Source organism: Pistacia vera, unplaced genomic scaffold (genome assembly GCF_008641045.1).
Source record: "Pistacia vera cultivar Batoury unplaced genomic scaffold, PisVer_v2 Contig550, whole genome shotgun sequence".
Lineage (NCBI taxonomy): Eukaryota > Viridiplantae > Streptophyta > Magnoliopsida > Sapindales > Anacardiaceae > Pistacia > Pistacia vera.
Genome location: NW_022196391.1, coordinates 229,288 through 254,539, shown reverse-complemented (window position 1 = coordinate 254,539; position 25,252 = coordinate 229,288). Strand labels below are relative to the sequence as shown.

The following is a 25,252-nucleotide window of genomic DNA, read 5'->3' as shown; positions in this document are numbered from 1 at the left end:
TTTTGTAGGTCTAAAATGGTACTATAAATTATGGCACGTTCGGGGCCTACACGTCTGTGAAGTGCACCCATTGAAGGGCGCAATCAAATGAATAGAAGCATGTTGATTTTATTTATTAATAATATTATTATTTTCATAGATAAGATCATGAACAATATGCAGCAGCATCATGCCATGCGTGCACCTTTTTCCCATTTTATTTTGTTTTTAAATTTGTCATTTTCAACAGCATTGCCGACACCAACATCATGACAACCGACTTTCACTTTGTATTAGTATTAATGAAAAATAATCAAGCTAATGATTTCGATTTAATAATAAAAATCCTTATAAATTATTTAGATAATCCTTAAGTACCAAGATATTACCACAACAATAAAAAGATAAATCGATAAATGTTAATTTTGTTATTATTCAAATTATCATGACCTTAACTCAAATTAAACTTTTGAGTAGCGAGTGGTTCGATAAAAACTCTTAGGTGTATTATTTAAGAGGTAATAAATTCGAGTTCCTTTCTCGATTGCTAGTAGGAGTGAACAATAGTTCCTTCTCGATTACTAATATGAGTAAAATTAATTGAGATACGTATAAGCTGATCGAACACTCCTAATCCTTTAAACAAAAAAAAAAAAAAAAAAAAAAAAAAACCTCAAGCGTTACCTCATTTCATTTGTCATTACTCAAAAATTTAAAATTAAAATTAAAGGAATAGTTAAATAAAGTTTTCTTTGTTTGATAATTACGGATCTATATTTATAAAAATTTTAAATATATATACTTATAAAAAACAATAAGGTTTTACTCAATCTCCCTGCCTCTTTCCAAATCTTTTATTATGGAACTCCGTGCAAGAAATGAAAAAAAATTCACCCACATGTAATAATAATGCGACGCTAATCTCGCCCTTTGCATGTGACGTGCCCTCCGTTCTCTATCTCTATCTCTCTCTCTCTTACACTTCTTCACTCAACTGACCAAATCCACAGTTCTTCTTCACTCAGTTTTACTACTCAAAAACTAGGAGCCAAGAAGAGACTCGTTTCTCTCTCTCTTTCTCTCTCATTTCAGTTGCAGAAAATCAAGGAATATCGCTAGATCTTCAGCGAGAAAACAGACTCGTAATTGAACGACCAATCAAATCCATCCACGTTATCCTTAATGAAGACCTTCACCGCCACCAAACCTATTAATCCTCTCGTCACTTTCGAACACAAGAGGTATGTATGAATGTATGGGTGTATTAATGTTATTCTCTTCACTACCGCCGTCTCTCTCCTCTCGCCACGCGTCCTATTTTCCTAGGGTTTTTCGCTTTTTTTGTTTTTTTTCTCTTATCAATTATCATTCTTTCGTATAAAAAACAATGTATTTGCGCCTTTGATCACATCGATCGTAACTTTCACTGTGAATTTTGACTATTTGACTCCGATTTATGCGTGCTTCTTGATATATATATATATTTTTTTAGATTTTGTGTTACTGTCTGCACATTTTAACTGGATTTGTTTTTATTGCTTCGATCACTTTGATTTTTAAGTTTGGACTGAAAATCTTGGAAATTTTCCAAGGAGTTTGTGTGCGTTGTCCTACATTTTGGTTATGTATGTTTACTCGAATTAGCCGCGAATTTACTTTGATTTGATTAGATCTTGAAACGGCTTCGGATTAGTGATCTCGATTTGATTGTTTGTGATGTGATTGGATTTGATTAGTGTTAGTGGAGTTTGGTTTATTGGGCTTATCTTAGGATTGTGAGTGTGAAATGTGGCATGGTTTCTAGTAAATTGAATTTGAGTAAATTTAGTTCCAAATGGCAAGTGATTTGGGAAGTAGAGTTTTGGTAATGAGTGGAATATGTTGACTTATGTGAATCGGAGCTCTTTGGAGGCCGATTGCAGGTAACTGGACTTGGATTTCTGCGTGAAATTTCGTTTAGTTTGGTTTATGATTGATGGTTTTGGGCTTTGTGCTTTATATTAATTAATACTCGATTGAGATTCGACCGTGGACTACTATGTTGCCAATGAGACTCCACCGTTCCATGGAATTAAAAGAAATTGTTTTGGTTTGGCAGGGATGCTTATGGGTTTGCAGTGAGACCACAGCATGTACAAAGATATAGAGAGTATGCAAATATTTACAAGGTCTTTTTCTGCCACTCTTAATTCTTTCGTCAAGTTTATTGTTATTTCATTTAATTTCAGAGTGTTTAATTTGTTTGGGATATTAATGCTAAAGAGAGCAAAATAAGATTCTGAGAAATTTAATATTTTTTTTTTTTGGTTATAGTTTTTTAAGTAACAGTGAACATTTTTTTTTTTTTTAATGAATAATACTATAATAGTTGCAAAAAGTGCCATACTAAGTACTGGAGATTTGACCATGAGACAATTTGATTTTAGAGGTCATAACTGAAGGATACTTGTGGTTGAGAAGTTGGATATAATATGTCCTCTTCCTTTTTATGACCAGAAACCAATATGAAGTTGAACAAAATTGAAATCCAACAAATAAAGAAACTGACATATTCTGTTGATATACATGGTACTAGGAGGAAGAGGAGGAAAGATCAGACAGGTGGAAGAGCTTCTTGGAGCGGCAAGCAGAGTCAGCTCAATTGCCTGTAAATGGGTTATCTTCTGAGGAAGAGAACAAAACATTGCATACTGAAGCTGAGGGGGAAGTAGCTTGTGATAATCAAGAGAAGGTTGTTGAAGTAGATGATGCAAGTATCAAGAAGCCCGATTCAGACAGCTCCCCCGAATATGGTGAAGAAAAGGAGGAGATACAGTCCACACCAGGGAAAAAGCCTCATAGAATCCTAACATGGACTGAGATTAGACCATCACTTCGTAGCATTGAAGAAATGATGAGTATGCGTGTAAAGAAGCAAGGCAATTTATCAAAAAACGAAGAGACTGGAAGAGGGAAGCCTTCACCTCCTATTGATGAGGTTAAATCCTTGAAAGGAGCTTCAGAGGAGGACTCTGAGGATGAGTTTTATGATGTGGAGAAGTCAGATCTGGCTCAGGATGGCCCCTCAAGTGATAGTGTAACTGCCCCTGCCACTGGTTCTATTGCTGCTGATGCTGCCCCTCTAGAATCTGTATTTCCTTGGAAAGAAGAGTTGGAGGTCCTTGTTCGTGGGGGAGTGCCAATGGCTCTACGAGGAGAGGTATGCTGTGCACTTTTGAGCTCTCTCATATTTTTCTCTCATAAGCTTCAGTTTCTTGGATGACATGCATCTTAAGTCCTTGATGCTTTCAATTTAGCTTTGGCAAGCATTTGTGGGTGTAAGGGCACGCCGAGTGGAGAAGTACTACCAGGATTTGCTTGCTTCGGAAACTAAGTCTGGCAATAACACTGAAGAAAATAGCTCGCTGTCTGACAGCGATAGTAAGAGTTCAACTACAGATTCTGTCCGTGTGCCCGAGAAATGGAAAGGGCAGATTGAGAAGGTCATTGCAAATGCAATGTTTTCAGTTTTAATGCTCAGTGTCTTCAGTTTGTGGGTTCTACTTTCTTTTTTTTTGTATTGCACATTCAAGTTTTCTAACTTTGATATTGGATATGAATGCAGGATTTGCCTCGAACATTCCCAGGCCATCCTGCTCTCGATGATGATGGTAGAAATGCTTTGAGGCGGTTACTCACAGCATATGCTCGACACAACCCTTCTGTTGGGTACTGTCAGGTATATGTTTTGAAGTCGGTTATGTGTTTTCTTAATCATGCTCATGGTATTCCTGGAATGCTGTATGCGAAAAGGGTGAAACATTACCTTATATTTTTGTCTAAATGCAGCACAGGTGAAATATTTATGAGTATTTGAAAGTTTATACCACCCAATGCACAATTTACATGAGACACTTGTTCTGCAAAATATTTCCTCTTTTACAATTATTTTCAAGTTTTTTTGGTTGCCTCGAGATGTAAAATTTTTAGGTCTATACTATTTTCATGGTCAAATAAGCAATTGTTCTCACCTGGAGACTTTTCTAATTCTTTACCATTCAGGCCATGAATTTCTTTGCAGCACTGTTACTTCTGATGATGCCTGAAGAAAATGCCTTCTGGTAGGTTTAGTAACTTATTTATATTATACTTATTATATCACTACCTTCTTCACTCTCTTGAAGGAATGCATCATGTTATGCTTTCTCTCTTGCATTTTCTGCATTCTTATCATTATTAATAGTAACTGCTTTGTTGCCTATATGTACTTCTAAAAGAATAAATAGTGTTCTAGTCCAGTTTGAATGTGTAGTTCTGGAATCAAAATGATCATCAAAATATATACTATAATCATCACTTTTGCTTCCCCTCTTTGTTGAAACATCATACTAATTCTTTTCCAGTTGGCAAGAGGCTTCTGAACTAAGAAATATAACTGTATTGACCATATCTGCTTTTAAATTATGGTAAAATTCTCAGGGCATTAATGGGCATTATTGATGACTATTTTGATGGTTATTACTCTGAGGAAATGATAGAGTCTCAGGTAATGGTTGCCATCTCTCTCCTTTCACATGTTAGCTGTTTCTTGTATATGTGCCTTCTCTTCCAACAAGACATATTAAAGAGGTTAAGAACATCATTCAACAGTTACTGATGGGTATTAGATGGGCTCGTTTTGTTTTGTCAGGTTGACCAGCTTGTTTTTGAGGAGTTGGTGCGTGAGAGATTTCCTAAATTGGGTTTGTTTATAACTTTATTTATCTAATTTGTCATTGATTTTGCATATTCTCAAATGGCTCTTTGCATGAGCTTGTTTGGTGGTTTTCTGATGTTACATTAATATTTGGTGCAGTCAATCATCTGGATTACCTGGGAGTGCAGGTAGCATGGGTTAGTGGACCGTGGTTCCTATCCATTTTCATGAACATGCTTCCATGGGAAAGTGGTCAGGTTTTATGCTGTATCTTTTATTATTTTAGCCTCATAATAGTAAACTTGGTTTTTGAAAATGCATCATAAAATTGATTTTATTCCCCTAAAAGTGGTCTTAGACTTGATTATTTCACCAATTTATGATTTTTGTATACATAATTGACAGTGGTGTAATTTCTTAGTTGCAAGTTTCCTTTTAATTTGAAGACTTTCACTGATTGCAGTTCTTCGGGTCTGGGATGTGCTACTTTTTGAAGGAAACCGTGTCATGCTTTTCAGAACAGCACTTGCTTTGATGGAGTTATATGGTACTGGATAAAGAAATATCCGAGTTTCTGGGTTCATGTGATGCATTATGGAACATGAACTAAAACCCATTGGCTGGTTTGCTTTATGAAACTTAATTTTGCTTAGTTACTTGTAGGCCCTGCATTAGTTACAACTAAGGATGCTGGAGATGCAGTTACTTTGCTTCAGTCGTTGGCTGGCTCAACCTTTGATAGCAGTCAACTTGTATTGACAGCTTGCATGGGTTTCCAAAATGTAAATGATAGCAGATTACAGGAGTTGAGAAACAAGCATCGGCCAGCTGTAATAGCTTCTGTTGAGGAAAGATCGAAGGGGCTTCAAGCTTGGAGGGATTCTAAGGGTCTAGCATCTAAGCTATTTAATTTTAAGCAGGATCCCAAATCAATGCTGACAGAAACAAATAAAGGAGCACGAACAGATGATACACAGACAAATGGTAATCTATCTCGTTCAGAGTCTGGATCCACAAATGTAGATGAAGTTCTCATTAACCTTACAGGAGATGTGGAGATAGATTCTGTTCCAGATCTTCAAGATCAGGTAGGTTATATGCTTTCTCCTACTTTTGTGCAAAATGTTATTCTCCATCTTTGAGAGTTAAGAAGTTAAACATCCCATTTTCTATATATTAATGCTTGGCAAGGACATTAACTTACATAATTACTAGAGACTTATAAGGGCTAGTTTGCATGTCAGTTCTTAGGACTACACCTTGAAAAGGATTACATGAATCTGTAGTTTTTAAATTGATGTCAGGGAAAATGGAATATGTTATTTTGATTTTAAAATATTCATTGGTGATTGTTGTTACTTCTTTTTCCCATGATAAATAACCTCTCAATGAAGACCAAACAAAAGGTTATGCATGCTCGGGGTCATTGAAGCAGTATATGTGAGGGTGAAATGAAAAGTTTTGAACCGAGTAATTTGCTGTGATTTGATTTTAGGAATTTTGTCTTAGATTGATCGGTTACACTAGTTATCTATCATAAATTTGGGAGGAGTAAGAATGGGGGCTCTGAATTTATTTCCTAATATCCTTTCCAGCAATACATTTGATTGAAATCTTGAAAGCATGGATTTTATACTTCCTTAGGTAATTTAAAATTTAAACATTGTAGTTAGATGGTAAACTAAAGCACTTCTCTTACACTATACTTATTTTAATTTTGTATTGACTTGCAGGTGGTGTGGTTAAAAGTTGAATTATGCAAATTACTGGATGAAAAAAGATCTGCTTTACTCAGGTTCGTGTTACGTGCTATCTGAAAATTTATTATGATACTGACAGCATCTGTACATAAGGTTCTTTTGTTTTGGTGGTTTTTAATATGCCTATTGTTAGTTAATTGTTTATAGTATTTCTTAGCTGCTCCATGATATAGTTGTATTGATCTCATTATTCTGTGATTCTTAGCTGCTCTATGCAAGTCAGAGGTGCTTTACCTGAGGGTTTTCTGATAAGGACCTACACTTGGGAATTAAAATCCTGAAAAATGAAATCTGGCAGTTAATTGCTGTAGGTGTATTCTATTATGGAACATAAGAAGTCCCTTGGTCTCCCATCTATGATCTAGAAGTTACAATAACTTTCATCAGTGCAATATCTATGTTTTTTAATCAATTCACGTTTTTCATTCTAAGTTAGACATTTACATGTATGTCTCTTCTCCTTTTGGTCAGAGCTGAGGAGCTGGAGACAGCTTTGATGGAGATGGTCAAGCAGGATAATCGGCGACAGTTGAGTGCAAGGGTACATCCAATACACTTTAACCATTGGAAGTTTTGCTTTGTCTTGATATATGATTGTTATTCTTGCTATATGTTTCTGCCTTTTATTTAATCTCGAAGTTTTATCGGGAACCCCTTGCTAATATGACTTCAGAAAGGCAACACTTCTCTCTCTGTGCACATGCATGCACAGCATCTTATGTGTGTGTTCTGTGGAGGGGTTGAATATATAAAGAACTGTGATTTTTTTATTCCAATATTGTGGTGAGAATTCTCAACTGGTCAAATATGTAAACATTTAGTTTTAACTTCATAGCATGTAAATTGGATTCATTGTAATTGTGAATTGAAATCATGAAAGGGAAAAAAAAGCGTGAGCATATCAAAAGGTAAAGAAAAAAAAATAGTGGGGGAACAGACAGTTGATTCTTTGTAGTAGCTAGACTTTCCTTCACTCAATTATATTGCACTCTTAGTTTCTTCTTTTGATCTTTAGGTTGAGCAATTAGAGCAAGAGGTTTCTGAGCTTCGGAGGGCCATTGCTGACAAGCAGGAACAAGAAAGTGCTATGCTCCAGGTACTTTTTTACTTCACTTTCAATTGCTATCTACTTTAGGAAATATCATTCTTCTCTTGTGATTGGCTCGTCATGATAACTTTGTGATCACTCAAAAATTTTGAAGGTGTTAATGCGGGTAGAGCAAGAACAAAAGGTAACAGAAGATGCTCGCAGATTTTCTGAACAAGATGCAGCAGCCCAGAGATATGCTGCTCAAGTGCTTCAGGTGCTTAATTTGATTTGAAATTTCTGATGATGCTATCTTATGGTAGGCACTTATTATAAGATATTGGTAAACTAGCTAGTTTTTGTTTTATTATAAACTTACATCTTTATTTGATCTTCTTTAAACTATCTGGGGTTCTAACAAGAATCCCATTCATTTTTTTATTGGTATGTGGGGCTGTAATCAACCATTCTAAGGTCTCTCTTTGTTTGGGCTATTTGAAAGTTATCAACTTGTATTTACGCAGGAAAAATATGAAGAGGCCATGGCTTCGCTTGCAGAAATGGAAAAAAGAGTGGTTATGGCAGAATCAATGTTGGAGGCTACCTTGCAGTACCAATCCGGCCAACTGAAAGCGCAGCCTTCTCCAAGGTGTGTAATATATGGCCTTCCAGCATTATTGTTCTCCTTGACAAAATTTTATCAATCTCTATCTTATATTCTCAGTCTATTGTTCTATTCCTGTGAAAGGACTTGATTATTGGCGTGTTCTATGTGCGCCTTTATGGATAAAATTTGTAATCTAATGAATGGTATGCATTGTAGATCTCCTCATCCAGAGTCAAAAGGCAATCAAGAACCCATGCCAGAACTGCCTGGAAGGAAGATTAGTTTATTAGCTCGACCTTTTGGACTTGGCTGGCGAGACCGGAACAAGGTTAGTTTATCCATGCATATGAAGGGTGAAAGTTCCTTGTTATAGCAACATATTAAAATAAGTAGGATTGATCTATATCATGCATGTTTTCATTCAACTTTGTTGCATGCAGCAACAGGGAAAACCTACTAGCACAGATACACCAACGGATGCCAAGTCTTCTGATATAAAGTTGTCGGATGAGGGGCAGAGTCAAAGCAGCCCACTGAAAGAAACAAGCAGCCCGCAAAAAGAAACAAACGGTAATGGTGTCGAAGTACAAGAGTAAAGAAATGCAAGTCTATTATGGCGTGATAATCTGATACCTCTATATATATATCCATCTTTTGATCGTCCAATTCTTATATTCCATTGGTTTTGAAGATATTTTTCCTGTGGCAGAGGGTAGAAAATTTACTTGTCTGTAATTTTTGACTAGTGAGAACCAGTACAAAAGCTCATATCCATTAATTGGCCGTTTGTTCATTAAGTAGAGAAGTAATAATAATATAGTTTAGTGAAGAATGAATGTAAGAAGAAACGATGAGATGATAGTAAAACAATTGTATAATCTTTTCATTCTTGTATCCTTTCATTAATGATTACTTTTCTTCTCTAAAATAATTGGTTTTACATGTGTTTTTCAAAGAAATGTATCGAGTCAGATACTTTTATGTTGATCCGTACAATCTCTCGTACGATTTTCTTTCAAACATGAGATGAGTAATTAATTATTCAAATAACTTTCTGGTCGGGGTATTCTGATATTGTATATATTCGTAGTTGGACGAATGAATTCAATGGTGAATAAGTATGGTCTTGATAGCGTTAATATCTGAATGTACTTATTAGAGAATTACTTGTAGCAAACAAATCCCCAAAGTCTTTTTATCTATTTTTTTCAAGTTTGTTCCGTCTATCTATTTGAATTTGTTTTAAGGTCGGACCCATTTGAATTTGAATGTGAACCTGAGGGAACAATTGGAGTTGTTATGACTTATGAGGTAAAATATTGGTAAATTCACACACCCTGTGCTTGCTTGGAATTCAAATTTGTTTGTTGATTTCTGATCCAGGGAACTACACAAACCCAATTTGTGCTGGCGAGATCATGAAATGAAATTTCCACATTCTTGCCAAAAAAAAAAAAAAAAAGGCAATAAGGTATGTCAGAGAACCAGTTTTTACAAAAGCTAAAAGAAGCAATCAAGAGGGAGGGGAGACGTCGGATAATTATTTTTTGAGTAACATTATACTACAAAGTGACGTGACAATATTCTTGTATTATCGTATTATTCACTATCATTTAATATATATTTATTTATTTAATTTTTTAATATTATTTTATCTAATTATATTTTGACACGTTACTTTACATGAAAGATTTTATATAAAATATTTATAAGTGTAGTATTATTGTTATTAACTTATACAAGACATTAAATAGGAAAATAAACATCTCAAACTCTACAAAACCCCTATGCCCCAAACAACCGTTTAGTCACCATTCGTCGGCTGAGAAGTTTGTGTTCATTGCGTTTTTTGGAGCTGTCGTGGCCAAAAGGGGGGGGGGAGGGGAATGGGAATCAAACGGTGTTGGTGGTCGGGGTTGTTGCCGCTCAAAACAGCCAGAAATTGGCCAAAAAAACAGTCACACGATGCAGCTGCCAAGGTTGACTATCGGGAAGTGATGAGGGGTACCAACTTGAATTTGTTGGGTGGGAATATGTTGTTTACGCTTCTTTTTTTAAAAGTTTCTTCCCTCAATCTATTTGAAATTGTTTTAAGGTCGGACCCATTTGAATTTGAATGTGAACCCGAGGGAAAAATTAGAGTTGTTATGAGGTAAAATATATCCAATTAGTTTAGGATTCCTGATAGGATAGTTGGTAAATTTAAATTCACACGCCCGGTGCTTGCTTGGGATTCAAATTTCTTTGTTGATTTTCTGATCCTGGAACTGCACAAACCCAATTTGTGATGACAAGATCATGAAAGGAAATTTCCACATTCTTGCCAACAAAAAAATAAAAAGATAAAAAAAGAGGGGGCAATAAGGTAAGTAAGAACTACTTTTTACAAATTTTACAAAAGCTAGAAGAAGCAATCAAGAGAGAGGAGAGACGTCCTATAATTATTTTTTGAATAATATTATACTTACAAAGATTTATACAATTATTTTTTGAATAATATTATACTTACAAAGATTTATACAAAATGACGTGACCATATTCTTGCATTATCATATTATTAATTATCATTTAATATATATTTATTTACTTGATTTTTTATATTAGTTCATCCAATTATATTTTGACACGTTATTTTGTATGAAAGACTTTATATAGAATCTCTATATAAGTGTAGTATTATTGTTATTAACTTATACAATACACTAAATAGGAAAATAAACATCTGTGCATCAAATCAAGATAAATGTAGTCAATCCATATTAAAAGATTATACCTACAAACATATATAAATGTATTCTCTTTATGGGGAGACCAGTTTCTTTATAGAAGATATTTAGATACAAAGCCCCAATCTCAAATGTACATACAAAAGAAAAGAAGAAACAAATGTAGAGGAGGAATGGCAGAGAAAGGGCTAAAAATTAAACCAGAATTGAAAGAGATAAAAAAGAATCTTCGGTTATACCAGACATTAGACCTGGCCATTGCACCTGCTATCCGGAGTAACGCAAAATTTGATAAGCAGGCACCGTAACAGCTACAGCCGCAAACTGTATACTGCTGAACTTCAATGCAACAACCTCCGCAAGTATAAACGCGGTCTGTGGAGACATCCTGGAGTAGTGTCACAGGTAACAGATTGACAGCAATTACTATCATGGACTTCTGAGGACTGAAATCTGTTTGATGCTCTCGGCTATCCAACTATTTCACTGTTCCCTTCTGGTTCTGGGGGTGGAAGAGCTTGGGCGGGAGGTCTGGACTGGTGGCTGCGTTTCGGGATCATACTTTTGACAAGCAAGATAGGAAAGGGCAGTGACTACATCAGCAATGAGGGGTCGCATATTAGGCTGTTCCTGAACACACATTGCAGCAACAGCAAGAGCTTGATATAAACCTCTCACTGGATATTGGCCTTGGAGCATTGGGTCAGCCATCTGTGAGAATTTCCTTCTATCTTTGAACAAGGGCCGCGCCTGCAACATCAAAACAGCATTTAAAAAAGATTAAGAAAATGAACCATCCTTTTGATGAATTCAAAATTCTGTTAACTAGTCGCTAATGTTCTTCATTTAAGGTCATTTGGCTGTTTTAGTAAACGTCATTGCTGAAGAACAGCCAAAATATCAATGTCAGCAATTGGTCATACTCTGATGGATGTCAACATTTAATTAAGAATGTGGCAACACCACAATTATTCTCACTCCATGGTCTCTTCACTATCATTTATACTACAGGTAGAAACCCATAAGAAATGATTTTAAAAACAAAAGTTTCAAACAGAGGAAAGAGAGAACTCTTACCCATGCAACCAGATTGTGTTCCCCAGCAGCTCTTGAATTGTCGATGGCTTTTCTGCCAGTTATGATCTCAAGAAGAACAACTCCGAAACTATAAACATCTGATTTCAGGGTAAGCTGACCAGTCATGGCATATTCAGGGGCACAATATCCATAGGTTCCCATCACTCTGGTGGAAACATGGGTCTTATCACCAACAGGGCCCAATTTAGCTAAGCCAAAATCAGATAGCTTCGGATGATAGCCATCACCAAGTAAAATGTTTGAGCATTTCAAATCACGGTATATGACAGGGGGGCTAGCTTTGTCGTGCAAATACTCCAAGCCATTTGCAGCACCTGCAGCTATTTTCATTCTTGTATTCCAGTCCAATTGTTTCTTATCTGGCGGCAGATCTGAAACAAACAAGCATGCAACAAGAGAAGTTGCTGAAAAAACTAAACGGAATGATACTAAACAAAATGATAAAATAAGAAACGGAATCTAGAACCTGTGCCTCAGACAACAGACATGGGTTTTTTAAGCACCATAAGTTAACATGTGATATGAGTAGCAGTGGTATCGGCAATTTATACCACCAATAACTTTTCCCTATGCATGAAAAGTATATATCATAATTCATGGTTGAGTAAAATTGGATCCTCCACGTAAAAATATTTATCAAACTTCATTAAGAACAAAAAATATTTTTTACATTTGAGATTTCTAGTGCCCAAACGTTTACAATGAAAAACTAATTTATGAGACATAAGACACTTTAAAGACCAAAATGCTAGTAGTTCAGATATTTGGACATGAATATCGGCCCATAATCTGATACATACCGTGTAGATGGTCTTCCAATGATCCCAATGGCATGTATTCATAGACCAAAAGTCTCTGATCACCATCAGCACAATAACCAATTAAGTTCACGAGATTAGGATGGTGAAGCAAGCTCAACATCAAAACTTCGACGAGGAATTCCCTATTTCCTTGTAGCCCATTACGATCCAGCTGCTTGATAGCTACAACCTGAGCCAGACCAAGCAATAAAATTCATGTCTTACCACAAGCAAATTTGTATGGTTTAAAACATTTGAAAGATACTGATTGCAATAATAACAAATATAAATTGAGATTGGCACAAGGGAAATTGTCCAAGCTTATAAACAAAGTCAAGCACATTTGAACAAGTATCCTTCTATTCCAGCCTTAAGTGAATAATTTTTAATGGAATTCTTCATAAATCTTCCCCTTCCATAATTTGTCTGCCTATAAGACATTGCACAATGTTTTGTGGATAATTTGTACATAGCTAAATAGGAAAAGAGATTGAAAATTGAGTACTAATTTGGAAATGCTTCATAATTTTGCTAACCCTTTTCATTTCCAAATTGCAATTACTATGCTTTAAAAATAGAGCTGCTTTTGGAAATTCAGGTAAAGATAGTGCGTTGAGCAGATTGATCTTTGAACATCATGAAACAAATTATCACCCAATATACCCTTGGTAGAGCTGGAAAAAATTGGATCAATAATGGAGGTGACATGGGAGATCATGGTGTTGATATTTGGTTATCAACAACACAGTGGTACAGTGGAGTATAGATAGAAGAGGCAGTTTTGGTAATCCCTAAGAAGAGGTGATGAAAGGGCATGGTAGTTGAAAGAAATAAGAAAACAAAAAGGACAAAAACTGGTAATGAAAAATGCAGAAGCACAATTCATGGATAGATACAAGTGCTGCAGAGAAGATGAGATTGCAATTACCTAAGGCTTGTTGTAAAATAATTTAGAAAACAAGGAACAAAATAGAAAACCTGAGACGTGTTATAAAAACTGTCCTTAAGGATCATTTCGCCACAACAAATATTTCAAGAATGTGAAAATCCCCCAGGATTTAACAGGTTCTTCTGAAATAAATTCCAGGTATACAAAACAGTAAGAAATTTTAATTAACCCAGAGAAGAAGTACGGAGGGGAAGACTGATAAATGATCTAATTGAGAGATCAAATAACTCTTTTTATTATAACGTTACAACAACATTGTGATTGAGTAAAGATAGGAGAAAGATAAGGCTACGTTATAATAACATTGTGATTGAGGAAAGATAACGCTTATGATCTTCATGAAGAAGTCAAGGATAATGCTAACTCCAACCGTTAGTAAAACTCCTTGCTAAAGTTTAGGAATAATTGGTCAAATGGAATAAAAAATAATAACAGTCCTCAAAATTCTTTTTGAAATACCAATAATAATTCAACAAGGCTTATATAACATAAAGAAGAGGATAAAGTTTTCTGCCAATGGCTGGTTTGAGATATAATATAACAGCTGCCGCTAGGATCACAATACCAGTTGATATAGGAGTGACCATTATAAATATGGGTGAGGATGTGGGATACGTAAGATAAAGGAATGTTAATATGAAAATTCTTGAAAATAAATTAACAAACCTGATTGGTACTCTCCAATCGGCCTTTATATACTCGGCCAAAACCTCCTTCACCCAATAGGCAATCTGCCCTAAAATTCTTTGTTGCAGCTGCCAACTCACGAAATGTAAATGTATGTGCCGCAATATGATCAGATCCTCCATCCTTAGAGTTAGAGCCTTCCTTCTTTACATCCAATGTTGAATTTACCTTCAGTTTATCTGAAGTCACATTAAACCAAGAATGAAATAAAACTGCTAAACCAATTTGCGAAACATGATACACAATACTATCATGACAGCAAAAGCCACATGTGGATCTTCATTCAAAAACATTACAATAGGAAATAGCCAAGACAATTGCAGATAAAATGTTTTTTTATCACACAATACAAAAAGAAAAAGAAAAAAAACCTCATATTCATAATTAATAATGCTCACTACTTCCATCAACACCGTTTATTACAGGACACTGATGAAACACGAATGCTTTCTGACTGGGTGGAATCCCTAACATATTTTTGCAAGGCAAACTATCTTTCCCTAACTCAAACTTCACTAAGAACCAAAAATAATTAAAATCAATGTGCAACAAACATTAAGTTGACCCAAGTAGAACTATATTTATAACTTGCACAATATGCAAGTGTCCAAAGAAATGAAACTGAAAGCACCTAAAAGGGTTAAATCGCATATGGAATCAAGCGTTCCATGCTCCTTTACAAAAAAAATAACATAAATAAGCACAATTCAAATTTCATAAACAGGTATGACCAAAGAATTGAAATTTTGAACAATTGAAATCCAAATGCCAACTCAAAAAACATCAATCATTAACAAGTATCAATAGAAACCAATCTTAAATTAATATATAAAGAAATAAAATTCCTGCAAGCCCGAGATAAAAAATTATCTTTTCACTACACTTTAGATTAGAAGCAGACCCACGGAGCTTAAATAAAGTAATAAACAAGCATCAACAAAGAACATTATCCTCAAATCATAACCACAACATTCAAAGCAGATCAAAACATGGAAGCAAACCCAGAAAAGACTGATCAAAACAGTCAAGCAAATGAACTTAATTTCCTTATCAATCCAAACCATGCGCAAAAACTAACCTCAAAAAGCATAAAACAAAAATTCAAAAGTAATCAAAATTAGTTAAGAGAGTTGTTGATATAAACATAAATAAATGTACCTGAAGTTGACGGGATCTGATCGTCAGGCTTTTTATTTAGCTTCTTCTTTGCATTTTTATTTGATTTTCCACCGCAAGGAAACCAACCCATCACTTAAAATTCAGTCCTTAACCTCAAGAGTTTCACTCCAGAGAGAGAACAAAAGCAAAGCAAACACCACTCAGGACACACAGACAGCACAGAGAGAGATAGAGTTAAAATTCAGACACAGTGCTATGCTATTAAGTATATATCTTTTCATTCGGTTGTCTTTTTGCACTTGTGCCCTTGTGTCTTCTTAAATTGTAAAATTACCTTAAAACTTTTTATATTCTTCCACATACTAAACACCTGCAAGTTTTTATACATAGGGAATGAAAAATAGGGTTCGGGTTTTATTAAACTTAAACAAAACCAATTTAAATTGGGCTGGTTCAATTCAAGTTAATTGATTTAATTTTATATAAGATTACTTTTTTTAAGCATTTAAGCATTTTACTTTTAAATTTGATTAATTTTTCTAATCGAAAGTTTATTGAATTTCGATTATAAATCCTAATGATATAGGTTATTCACTTCAATAATTTTATAATCAGTACATATAATAGGTTTATTCATGATAAATTTATTTAAAATATTATATAATCAATATATAATACAATTCAGTTTAGATTTTTTGGGTTGAAAAATAAACTCAAAAGTAATTGTTTATATTTTTATTTAGTTCGATTCGATTTTGCATTTTAATATTCTTAAAACTCAAACTGTCACTTGGCCTGGTTCGGGTTTTTTGGGTTAGGTATTTTTGCACACCCTTAACTTAATGATGTAGGCCGTTTACAAAATTCTGTAGGGTTAGAAAAGATAGTATTTCATGTAAATTGATAAAATTTTGTAAACTCACTTCTTTTGGGGTATAATAGAAAATATTTAAAAGTGCAATACCAAAAACACAAATTCATTTTTTTCTGCTGAAATTCCTTTATTACAAACCAAGCATCACCACTAGGGCACTGTTCATACTGAAAAGACAATATTAACCTCACATCAAACCGAATGTTCATCTGAAACTGGATGTCTTTTGTCAACTCATATTAACCACCGAAAACCTCCAGAAAGGTGCCCAAAATAAACCCGTTTATTTAAAAACTAAAAATAGAGACGTTTTATTCATTTAAAACCAACAAAATTTAGGAAATCTCAATTATATCAATATTCACCTGATCAGTCTAATTATACCTTTAAATTAATGTTTAAATATAGTAAAATGAAATTGTTTTTATTGTAACATTATAATTAGATTATTAAAAATTAATAGCTTTATTCTAAAAAATAAAAAATAAAATATAAAAAATTCCTATTTTGGCTGCGCCTTTTAGCGGTAAAATCGAGGGTTTGAAAGAGCTATTTCTATGGATGTGTGTTTTAAGGGCTATTATTTAAACTTTAAAGAGTAAACAGCAGTTTCCCACCCAAGGTTTGGCGAATATCGTTTCCACCCCTGGTTTCATAAATTACAATCCCCACCCTTAAATTAACACCGTTACTTTTCTTTCAAAATAACCCCCACATCTCAAATTTCTCTCAAATAACCCCCAGAGATCTTGGCCAAGCCAAAAATTCGGCTTGATTCCAGCACCATTAGACCTCCTCGACACCACCATCAACATCCCCTTATCCTCCTCACCAAAACCCCTAACTTTTCCACCCGATTGCACCTCGGTGAGGTGCTGGAATTTGGTTGAAAAGGCGTGATAAAACGTAAAAACCTAAGGGAGAGGCGGCGGTGATGGACGACCAATTGCAATCGAATATATTAGGGGTTTGGTGGGGGGAAGCTGGTGATGCTATTGGTGGTGTTGGGGGTGGTTTACGGTGTTGGGACCTGCCAGAATTTGGATGAAATGCTGACTGAAACTAAGAGCGGCGGCCGACGATTGCGGGGGTTCGATCAAGTGGGGAGGTTAGGTGTTTTGATGTGGGGGTTGAGGGGATTGTAATGGCGATGTCGAGAGAGGTCAACTGCGCCGGAAACAGGCCGGAATGGCCTGAAATCGCCAATAGGGTGAATTTGAAAAGTGAAGGATTATTTTAAAAAATTTGACGTGGTGAATTTGAGAAGTGAAGGGTTATTTTGAAATTTTTATCTTTGAAATTACCATTTTACTGTGAAGGGTTATTTTGAAATTTTTATCTTTGAAATTACCATTTTACTCTTTTAACTGTTAGAGTAAATAGTTTCGATTAATTTAAGGGTGAAAACTTACAATTCACCAAACCTTGGGTGGGAAAATGTCGCTTGCTCTTATTTAAACTATATTTGGGTTCATAGAAGTTTGTAAAAACAGAAAAAAGCCGTAATTTATCATCTTATATGCATTTCTTTTGAGGAGAGATGTAGGGCGCACCAATGAACGGTGCACCTTATATAATATGGGCCACTAAACCTACTCCATTTTCTAGAAGAATGGTTAGAAAAATTATTCAAAAAATATTATATTTAAATAGACTTTTTTTTTTTTTTTTTGTTAATAAACAGAGATGTCTGAGTCAACTTACATATAAACTCAACTAATCTTTTGGGATCTTAAAACTATCGATCAAGTAAGAGTTTCAGTATGACCCTTATTGAGGATTGAGATGAATCGAACTTAGAACCTCTTAAGTGATATATTCAAGAGTCTTAGTTGATCACTCGGCTACTTGTATGATAGTTAATAGACTTTAATTCTTGACCAATACTCTTTGTAATTTTGATGAGCAGGGATGTTCGAACCAACTTATGTGCACCTCAATTAATCTTCAAGACCCTATAACTATTGGTCAGATAAAGACTCTGGTGACTATCTCTATTAACATTTAAGGAATAACTCAAACTTAGGACTTCTTAAGTAATACATTTAAGAGTTCTATCAAACCGCTCGATACTCAAAGGTAGTTAATAATAAGAAATTAACTCTATTATACATTGGAACATTATATAATAAGAGTGATGAATGTTTAATATAAAGGGCATTTTCGTCATTATATTCTAATATACCTACAGTTGGGATCGTTAAAGTTTTCTAACGTGTTGTTTTTTTAAAAAGCCCCTTCAAAATGACTACTTATAATATATCCCCTTATTATATCAACTAATAGTGCGAAACCCCAATTCAAAACCCAAACCCTAAACCCACACCAGTGCCATTAAAATTCAAATTTTGTCTAAAATGAACAATCCAGCGTTGAATCTGCTGGACAAAGCTTTAGGATTAGAGCAACAGAGTGAAGCATGGCCACTGAGTCGGCGAGTCTTGGTGATCCAGGACTGCGTCGAGACAAGCGGCTCGTTCGTGCTTCACCAACTCATGAAACGCGCTCTCTCTTCAAATTCATCGAATGTTATCATCTTCGTCGCCTTCTCCAATTCCTTCTCTCATTACGATCGCATTCTCCGTAAACTCGTAAGTATTGGGGCGTGCTTGGCTCTGTGTGTTTGAGTTTTAATTGGATAAAAAAATGCGTTTTAATGTTATTAATGTTTTGTTATGTTGTTGTATTAGGGGTGCAATTTAGTCACACAGAGGGATAATAAGCGCTTCTTTTTCTTTGATATGCTTATGCTTCAGTGTACAGGTGAGAAAATTCAGGTAAAATTTGTTTCTCCTGAAATTATTTTAAATGGATTGACAAATTGTTTGGGATTTCAGACATCTAAATCTGCTAAGTTATTTTAGAATGTTGTTCTCGTGGTGGGAATTTCCTTTTTTTTTTTCAGGTCTATGATAGAACTTAGAGGACTGTTAGGTATTCTTGAAATGATTTAATTTACAAGAACACTTGTTTGACTTGACTAGATGGAGATGAAGCGAAAACTGGTAAAGGTGGACTGATATTATTATATGAGAAAATACGAAAAACTATTTGTGCCTTACCGAAAGACAAGAAGAATTACGTTACAGTCATGATAGATGATATGTCTCTCATGGAGGTGGCTGCTAATGGTGCTTCAGATTACGTCTTAGATTTCTTGCATTACTGCCACACTTTAACATCAGAATTTGTAAGATAAAGCTTCAACCTCTTACTTTGTGTCTACACTTTCTATCAAGCAATGCTTACTTCTTGCTGCTTACTTACATCACAGGATTGTTCATTAGTTGCACTTAATCATGAGGATATATATTCAAGCATAGAGAGGCCTATGTTTATATTACAAATGGAGTACCTTGCAGACATCCTGATAAAAACAGAGCCTTTGGCTACTGGCTTGGCAGCTGATGTGCATGGGCAGGTATGGTTGTATGTGTGTATGAGTTTATTATCAATGGGCTTATTCTGTCATTAATTTGAGTTCACTGCTTAATAAAGTCTGTGAAACGGTTGACTCAACAAATTTCATTATGTATCATGTGAATTCTAACTTTTACTGGAGTTTTTGTTTTCTTAGTTCTCTGGTTCTGTGATTGCCAATTAAGTGAGAAAGCTAATATTTTAAAATCTGCAATAATTTGATCTTTAATGTCAACTCACTATGGCATGCATATTGTACAAACTGAAGTCAGAATTGGTCTGAATGTTAATTATATCTGGTACTTGTTGGTTGTAAAGTAATTGTTATGGTTGTTTACTGTCCATGTCTCAGGGCTTGAACAGATGCTACCCCAGCAAACTTCAATATACTAGTTTATATGTCTCTAATATGTTAATGGGCATTGGTTTACATGTCGTTTCCATGAAGGCTAACATAAATATGCTACCCGTCTTTTAGTTGTGGTGTTATGCAAAATTCATCTAAAATCCAATCTTCGCACTGATTAGAATACTAGAACTTTAGTTCTGGAAAACTGGAACCTATTGTTCTACAGCTAAAGGTTACAATGAGCATGTGCTTTTTTACCTGTTCAATTAAATCATTGGAATATCAACAAGCCAAAATGATTTTTAGCCGCTGGAATTGTCACATTTTCGAGTTTTAAATCTGTTAGACTGAATTTTGCCACCTATTGAACATTATACAGTAGAGCTTCTGTTAGATACTTGGATAAATTAAAACTTAATGAAAGAATACATGCTGTTATTGAGTTTGACGAGGCTAGTGATTTCTCAAAAAATATTTCATCTTCATCCACATTTTTTTTTCTTGCCCATATTTTCCCACAATAATTCTCTGTTGCAGTTGACGATCTTGAACAAGGGAATTTCCGATTCCCTGGAGAGCTCAAGGAACAAGATACACAATTTCCACTTCAAGGTCAAGGAAAATGGTGTTGACTATTTCTATCCTGGGAGCCGGGCTTGAGAAACCTGCAACTTTATTTTTATCGAAAATTGAATTGCTACCCTGACATACTTGGATGTAGTTTTACAGTTTGCCAGAAGAAGGCTTTATGTTATTTCATGTGGAAAAGCTTGTATCTTATATTGATGATCATGGAAGAAAAAAAAAATTCCTTCAGAAAAAAGCCATCTTTATGGCTCCTCAATGGATTGTTTGTTCAGTTTATTTTTAGATCAAAGGATTTTGTGACAATATGAAATGTGGGATTATCCTTGTAAATTTTGTGGTTTAATCATACGATCTTTAATTATTTTGTTGTCTCCTTCGAGGTTTATTGGATTTATTGATTTAATATAATATTTAGGGATTGGGGGTGTTGATCCTCAAAATTGCTTGTGATTCAATCTCCATACCGAACAATGTGTTAAAAGTTTAGCAATCAGCTGGGTTATCCTACACTATAGAGGATCCATAAAAATTTACACGATTTTCTCTTTATAAAGGCCAGAAAAGCTCAGAAGACATCATTCTTTAATGATGCTAGACAGAACCACCACCGGGTCGTTTGATGGTAAAAAATCAAAAGAGGATTTAAGTTTAAATGCTCTCCTGAGTTTAAGTCCTCACAACTGTTAATAGGATGACCACTGAAATTCTTATCCGGCCGGTAGTTCCAGGGTTTCAAGAGATTAGTTGAGCTAGTTCGGACACCCCTAGTAAAAAAAAAAAAAAGTAACAGAGCAAATCTCTTATTTGCTGATTTAGTTGTAACTGGGTTTTGAATAGTTTTGAATATTTCTTTATCTAACTTTGTATAAGTTGTTTCTACTGTTACCTACAATCTAGGAGTTAGTTTCGGTTATTTAGTTTCCACGTTTAAACACCTTTGTATTCTATAAATATTCAATTATATCAATAGAACAAATATATCATCATTTCTACCAATCTCCTTCTCTTGTTATGGTATCAAAGCTTTAAGATTTTTTTTTCTCCTCTCTTTTAACCTGTCGCTATGGCAACTGAGACTACCAACGACTCCTCTGCTACAACAATTTCCAATACCAATGATCCATGCAATACTCTGATCAGCATTAACATTACAGCTCAAGCCCCTCTCAAACTCACCGCTAAGAACTATATCTCCTAGAAACTACAATTTCAGACGCTTTTCATCGGATACGACCTCCTCGGGTATGTTGACGGATCAAAAGCATGCCTAACTACAACTATCACTCAGAATGAAACTGTAATACAAAATCTAGCCCACATGATATGGATTCGGCAGGATCAACTAATACTCAATGCAATAGTTGGTTCCCTTTCTCTTACCCTTATTCCCTTCATCACTCGAGCCACAACTTCACGACAAGCCTGTAGTAGCCAATACTTATGCCCTGCCTTCTCATAGACGAATCAAGCAAGTAAAAATTCAACTAAAAAATCTCACAAAGGGCTCACAAACAATTACTGGATTTCTATTAATAGTTAAAACTCGAGCTGATGAACTCATAATCCTTGGAGCACCACTTGATGATGAAGATCAAACTAAGACAATACTTGATAAACTTGGTGATGATTACAAAGAACTTGTTCGTGCAATTCAAGCCAGAGATAATCCGATTGGATTTGATGAACTTCATGAAAAGCTACTGTGTTTCGAAGTATCTATGCAAGGTACCAAATAAGAACCATCTTATTTTCCTACCTCTGCTGACCCAACAAGTCGAACCTATACTAGTTCACACTCACTAGGCAACAATGGCTGCAAACCACCACCAAACAATGGTATCAACAACACTACCTGGTGCCCATCACCCACCTATGGTGCTTGCCCTCCCGTTCCAAACACTGTTGGAGCCAATCCTTGTGCTTGGCCTCCTCCATGACCTTACCTTGGCTATTGTCAAATTTGCAAAATCCAAGGACACACTGCCAAGTGATGTCCTTCATTTCGCTTAGTCCCAATTGAACAATTCAGTAACACAAATACAACACAACAGCAGTAACACCTTTACAATGGTAGCCAAGAGCTCATTTTGCTTCCAACAGTTCCAACACTCCAGTGTGGCTTCTGGACAGTGGTGCTTCTTACCATGTCACTTCTGACTTGAGCAATCTTTCCCTTCACTTTCCTTACGCGGGTTTTGAAGACATAATGATTGGAGATGGCACGGGTCTTCCCATCACTCATACTGGTTTCACCTCTCTCAAAACTCCTACTGTTAAATTTTCCTTAAATAATGTTTTATGTGTACCTAGCACGAAAAAAAACTTAATATCTATCTCTCAATTTTGCACTTCCAAGAATGTTTCCATTGAATTCTTAGCCTCTTCTTTATTGGTGAAGGAACTTCACCTGGGAACAACACTTTTGAAACGTTCAACAAAAGATGGTGTGCATGAGTGGCCAATCTTCATCACCACTCATGCAAGCATTTGACATGGATATTCAAAGGCATTCCCATTGTGAGGCTTCGACACAAACCATCACCCCTGAAATCATATCATCTGACTCTACACCCTCTACAAATAACTTTTCAAACCAACCAACACGATCAATTCAACCAATACTCAATCCACCACCAAGACGTCCCTCCTGTATCCCTTCCCAACCAGCACACTCAATTATCACCCAAGCCAAAGACAACATTCACAAACCTGTCAAGAAGCTTAATCTTCATACCCAATTATCCAAATCCATCAATATTGAACCCACAACCATAACCCAAGCTCTCAAAGATCCAAAATGGCGTCAGGCCATGTTGGAAGAATATGATGCTCTAGTTCGGAATGGGACATGGAAATTAGTACCTTTTGATCCTAGTCATAATATTGTTGGTTTTAAATAGATTTTTAGAATCAAACGTAACTCTGATGGCTCCATTGACAGGTTTAAGGCCCGTTTGGTTGCAAAAGGTTTTCATCAACGCCCGAGAGTTGATTATCATGATACTTTCAGTCTCGTGCTTAAACCCATCACCATTTGCCTCATTCTAAGCCTAGCTGTGAGTCACGACTGATCTCTTCGTCAACTTGATATCAATAAAGCATTCTTGCAGGGTCACCTCTCTAAGACTGTTTACATGGCTCAACCACAAGGCTTCATTGATCAAGATTATCCATCTTATGTTTGCAAACTTAGAAAAGCAATTTATGGTCTCAAGCAAGCTCCCCGAGCCTGGTATCAAGAACTTCGTACATTTCTCCTTAACTCCGGTTTTAAGAATTCTCATACTGATACAGCTCTATTTGTTCTTACCTCGAATGGCCATCTACTCTATCTACTTGTTTACGTTGACGACTTGATTATAACTGGGGATAATAATTCTTTGGTGGAAAGGTTTGTTACTTTTTTAGCTGATCATTTCTCTTTAAAGGATCTTGGTTTGTTGACATATTTTCTTGGTGTAGAGGTTGTCCTAAACAACCATGGTATTTTACTCTCTTAGCGTCTATCTAATGGATATTCTTGCAAGAACTCACATGACTAATGTTGAACCAGTGGCAACTCCTCTTCCAACGAGTTCCTCTTCTCTTACATTGAATTATGGGTCTACTCTTTCTGATCTTACAGTGTTTCGGGCAATACTAGGAAGTCTTCAATATCTTCTTCTTTCTCGCCTTGATATTGTTTTTGCAGTTAATAAGCTTTCACAATTCATGCATAGATCTATATCTGAGCACTAGGCTCTTGTTAAACGATTGCTTCGTTATCTTTGTGGCACTATAAATGATGGTCTTCAACTGTTAAAGGACTCTCCTTTATCCTTACATGCCTTCTCTGATGTTGATTGGGTTGGCAATCCGATGACTTTTCCTCCCCTAGTGCCTACATTTTTTATCTTGCCCGAAATGTTATCTCTTGGAGTTCAAAGAGGCAACGGACGATAGCTCGTTCCTCCATCGAAGCTGAATACCGATCAGTTGCTACCACAACAGCAGAACTTAATTGGGTTTCTTTTTTGTTACATGATATGTATGTTCATCTCTCTACAAGTCCTGTTGTGTATTGTGATAATGTTGGGGCTACTCAACTTTGCTCTAATCCCGTTTTCCACTCATGAATGAAACATGTAGCTATTGATTTTCATTTCATTCGTGATCAAGTTCAAGGTGGTTCTCTTCGTGAAAATAAGAGAAAAATATATGCCTTTTGAATTGTATTTTATTGAATAAGGAGGCGTAGCTTTATACAAAAGTTTTCCTACAATCATGCTAGTCTATTCTAGGTAGTCTAAATATAAAAGACAACAAAACAAATATGTCTTACAATCATGCTAATCTATTCTAGGTAGTCTAAGTATGAAAGGCAATTAAATAAATATACAATTAATATAATATATTTGTCAATGAATGTCATTGACCTTTGCTTCTCAACACTTCGGACTGCACATGTTTCCTCTGTTGATCAACCTGCTAATGCTCTAACCAAACCACTTTCCCATGCTAGATTTTTTCTTCTCAAAGACAAGATTGGACTCTACTCCGAAGCTCCATCTTGAGGGGGCATAACAGAGCAAATCCCTTATTTGCTGATTTAGTT

The 25,252-nt window shown here is 35.5% G+C and overlaps 3 protein-coding genes across 4 annotated transcripts; 2 read left to right on the top strand and 1 right to left on the bottom strand.

Moving 5' to 3' along the window:
- Positions 1-906: 906 nt before the first annotated feature.
- On the top strand, positions 907-8,928 carry LOC116107959 (ecotropic viral integration site 5 protein homolog). 2 transcript variants are annotated; one of them, XM_031394241.1, is made up of 18 exons: positions 907-1,220; positions 2,078-2,147; positions 2,555-3,178; positions 3,276-3,461; positions 3,584-3,697; positions 4,021-4,079; positions 4,438-4,504; positions 4,649-4,700; positions 4,814-4,906; positions 5,118-5,201; positions 5,318-5,742; positions 6,388-6,449; positions 6,886-6,955; positions 7,430-7,510; positions 7,617-7,718; positions 7,966-8,090; positions 8,265-8,376; positions 8,489-8,928. In XM_031394241.1, the coding sequence occupies exons 1-18, from the start codon at positions 1,162-1,164 to the stop codon at positions 8,642-8,644; spliced, it is 2,541 nt and encodes an 846-aa protein (XP_031250101.1). In that variant the 5' UTR covers positions 907-1,161; the 3' UTR covers positions 8,645-8,928. The 2 variants fall into 2 exon arrangements, with proteins under 2 accessions (XP_031250101.1, XP_031250102.1); XM_031394242.1 differs by lacking the exon at positions 907-1,220 and adding an exon at positions 1,267-1,901.
- A 1,877-nt stretch (positions 8,929-10,805) lies between these two features.
- On the bottom strand, positions 10,806-15,653 carry LOC116107968 (probable serine/threonine-protein kinase PBL7). The gene is made up of 5 exons (XM_031394254.1): positions 15,467-15,653; positions 14,288-14,487; positions 12,673-12,862; positions 11,852-12,243; positions 10,806-11,524 (listed from the first exon to the last, which is right to left on the bottom strand). The coding sequence occupies exons 1-5, from the start codon at positions 15,555-15,557 to the stop codon at positions 11,258-11,260; spliced, it is 1,140 nt and encodes a 379-aa protein (XP_031250114.1). The 5' UTR covers positions 15,558-15,653; the 3' UTR covers positions 10,806-11,257.
- A 2,927-nt stretch (positions 15,654-18,580) lies between these two features.
- On the top strand, positions 18,581-21,068 carry LOC116107974 (elongator complex protein 6-like). Its single transcript, XM_031394260.1, has 5 exons — positions 18,581-18,892; positions 18,992-19,064; positions 19,286-19,491; positions 19,576-19,722; positions 20,608-21,068. Exons 1-5 carry the CDS (start codon positions 18,659-18,661, stop codon positions 20,728-20,730), a joined length of 783 nt encoding a protein of 260 aa, XP_031250120.1. The 5' UTR covers positions 18,581-18,658; the 3' UTR covers positions 20,731-21,068.
- The last annotated feature ends 4,184 nt before the right edge of the window (positions 21,069-25,252 follow it).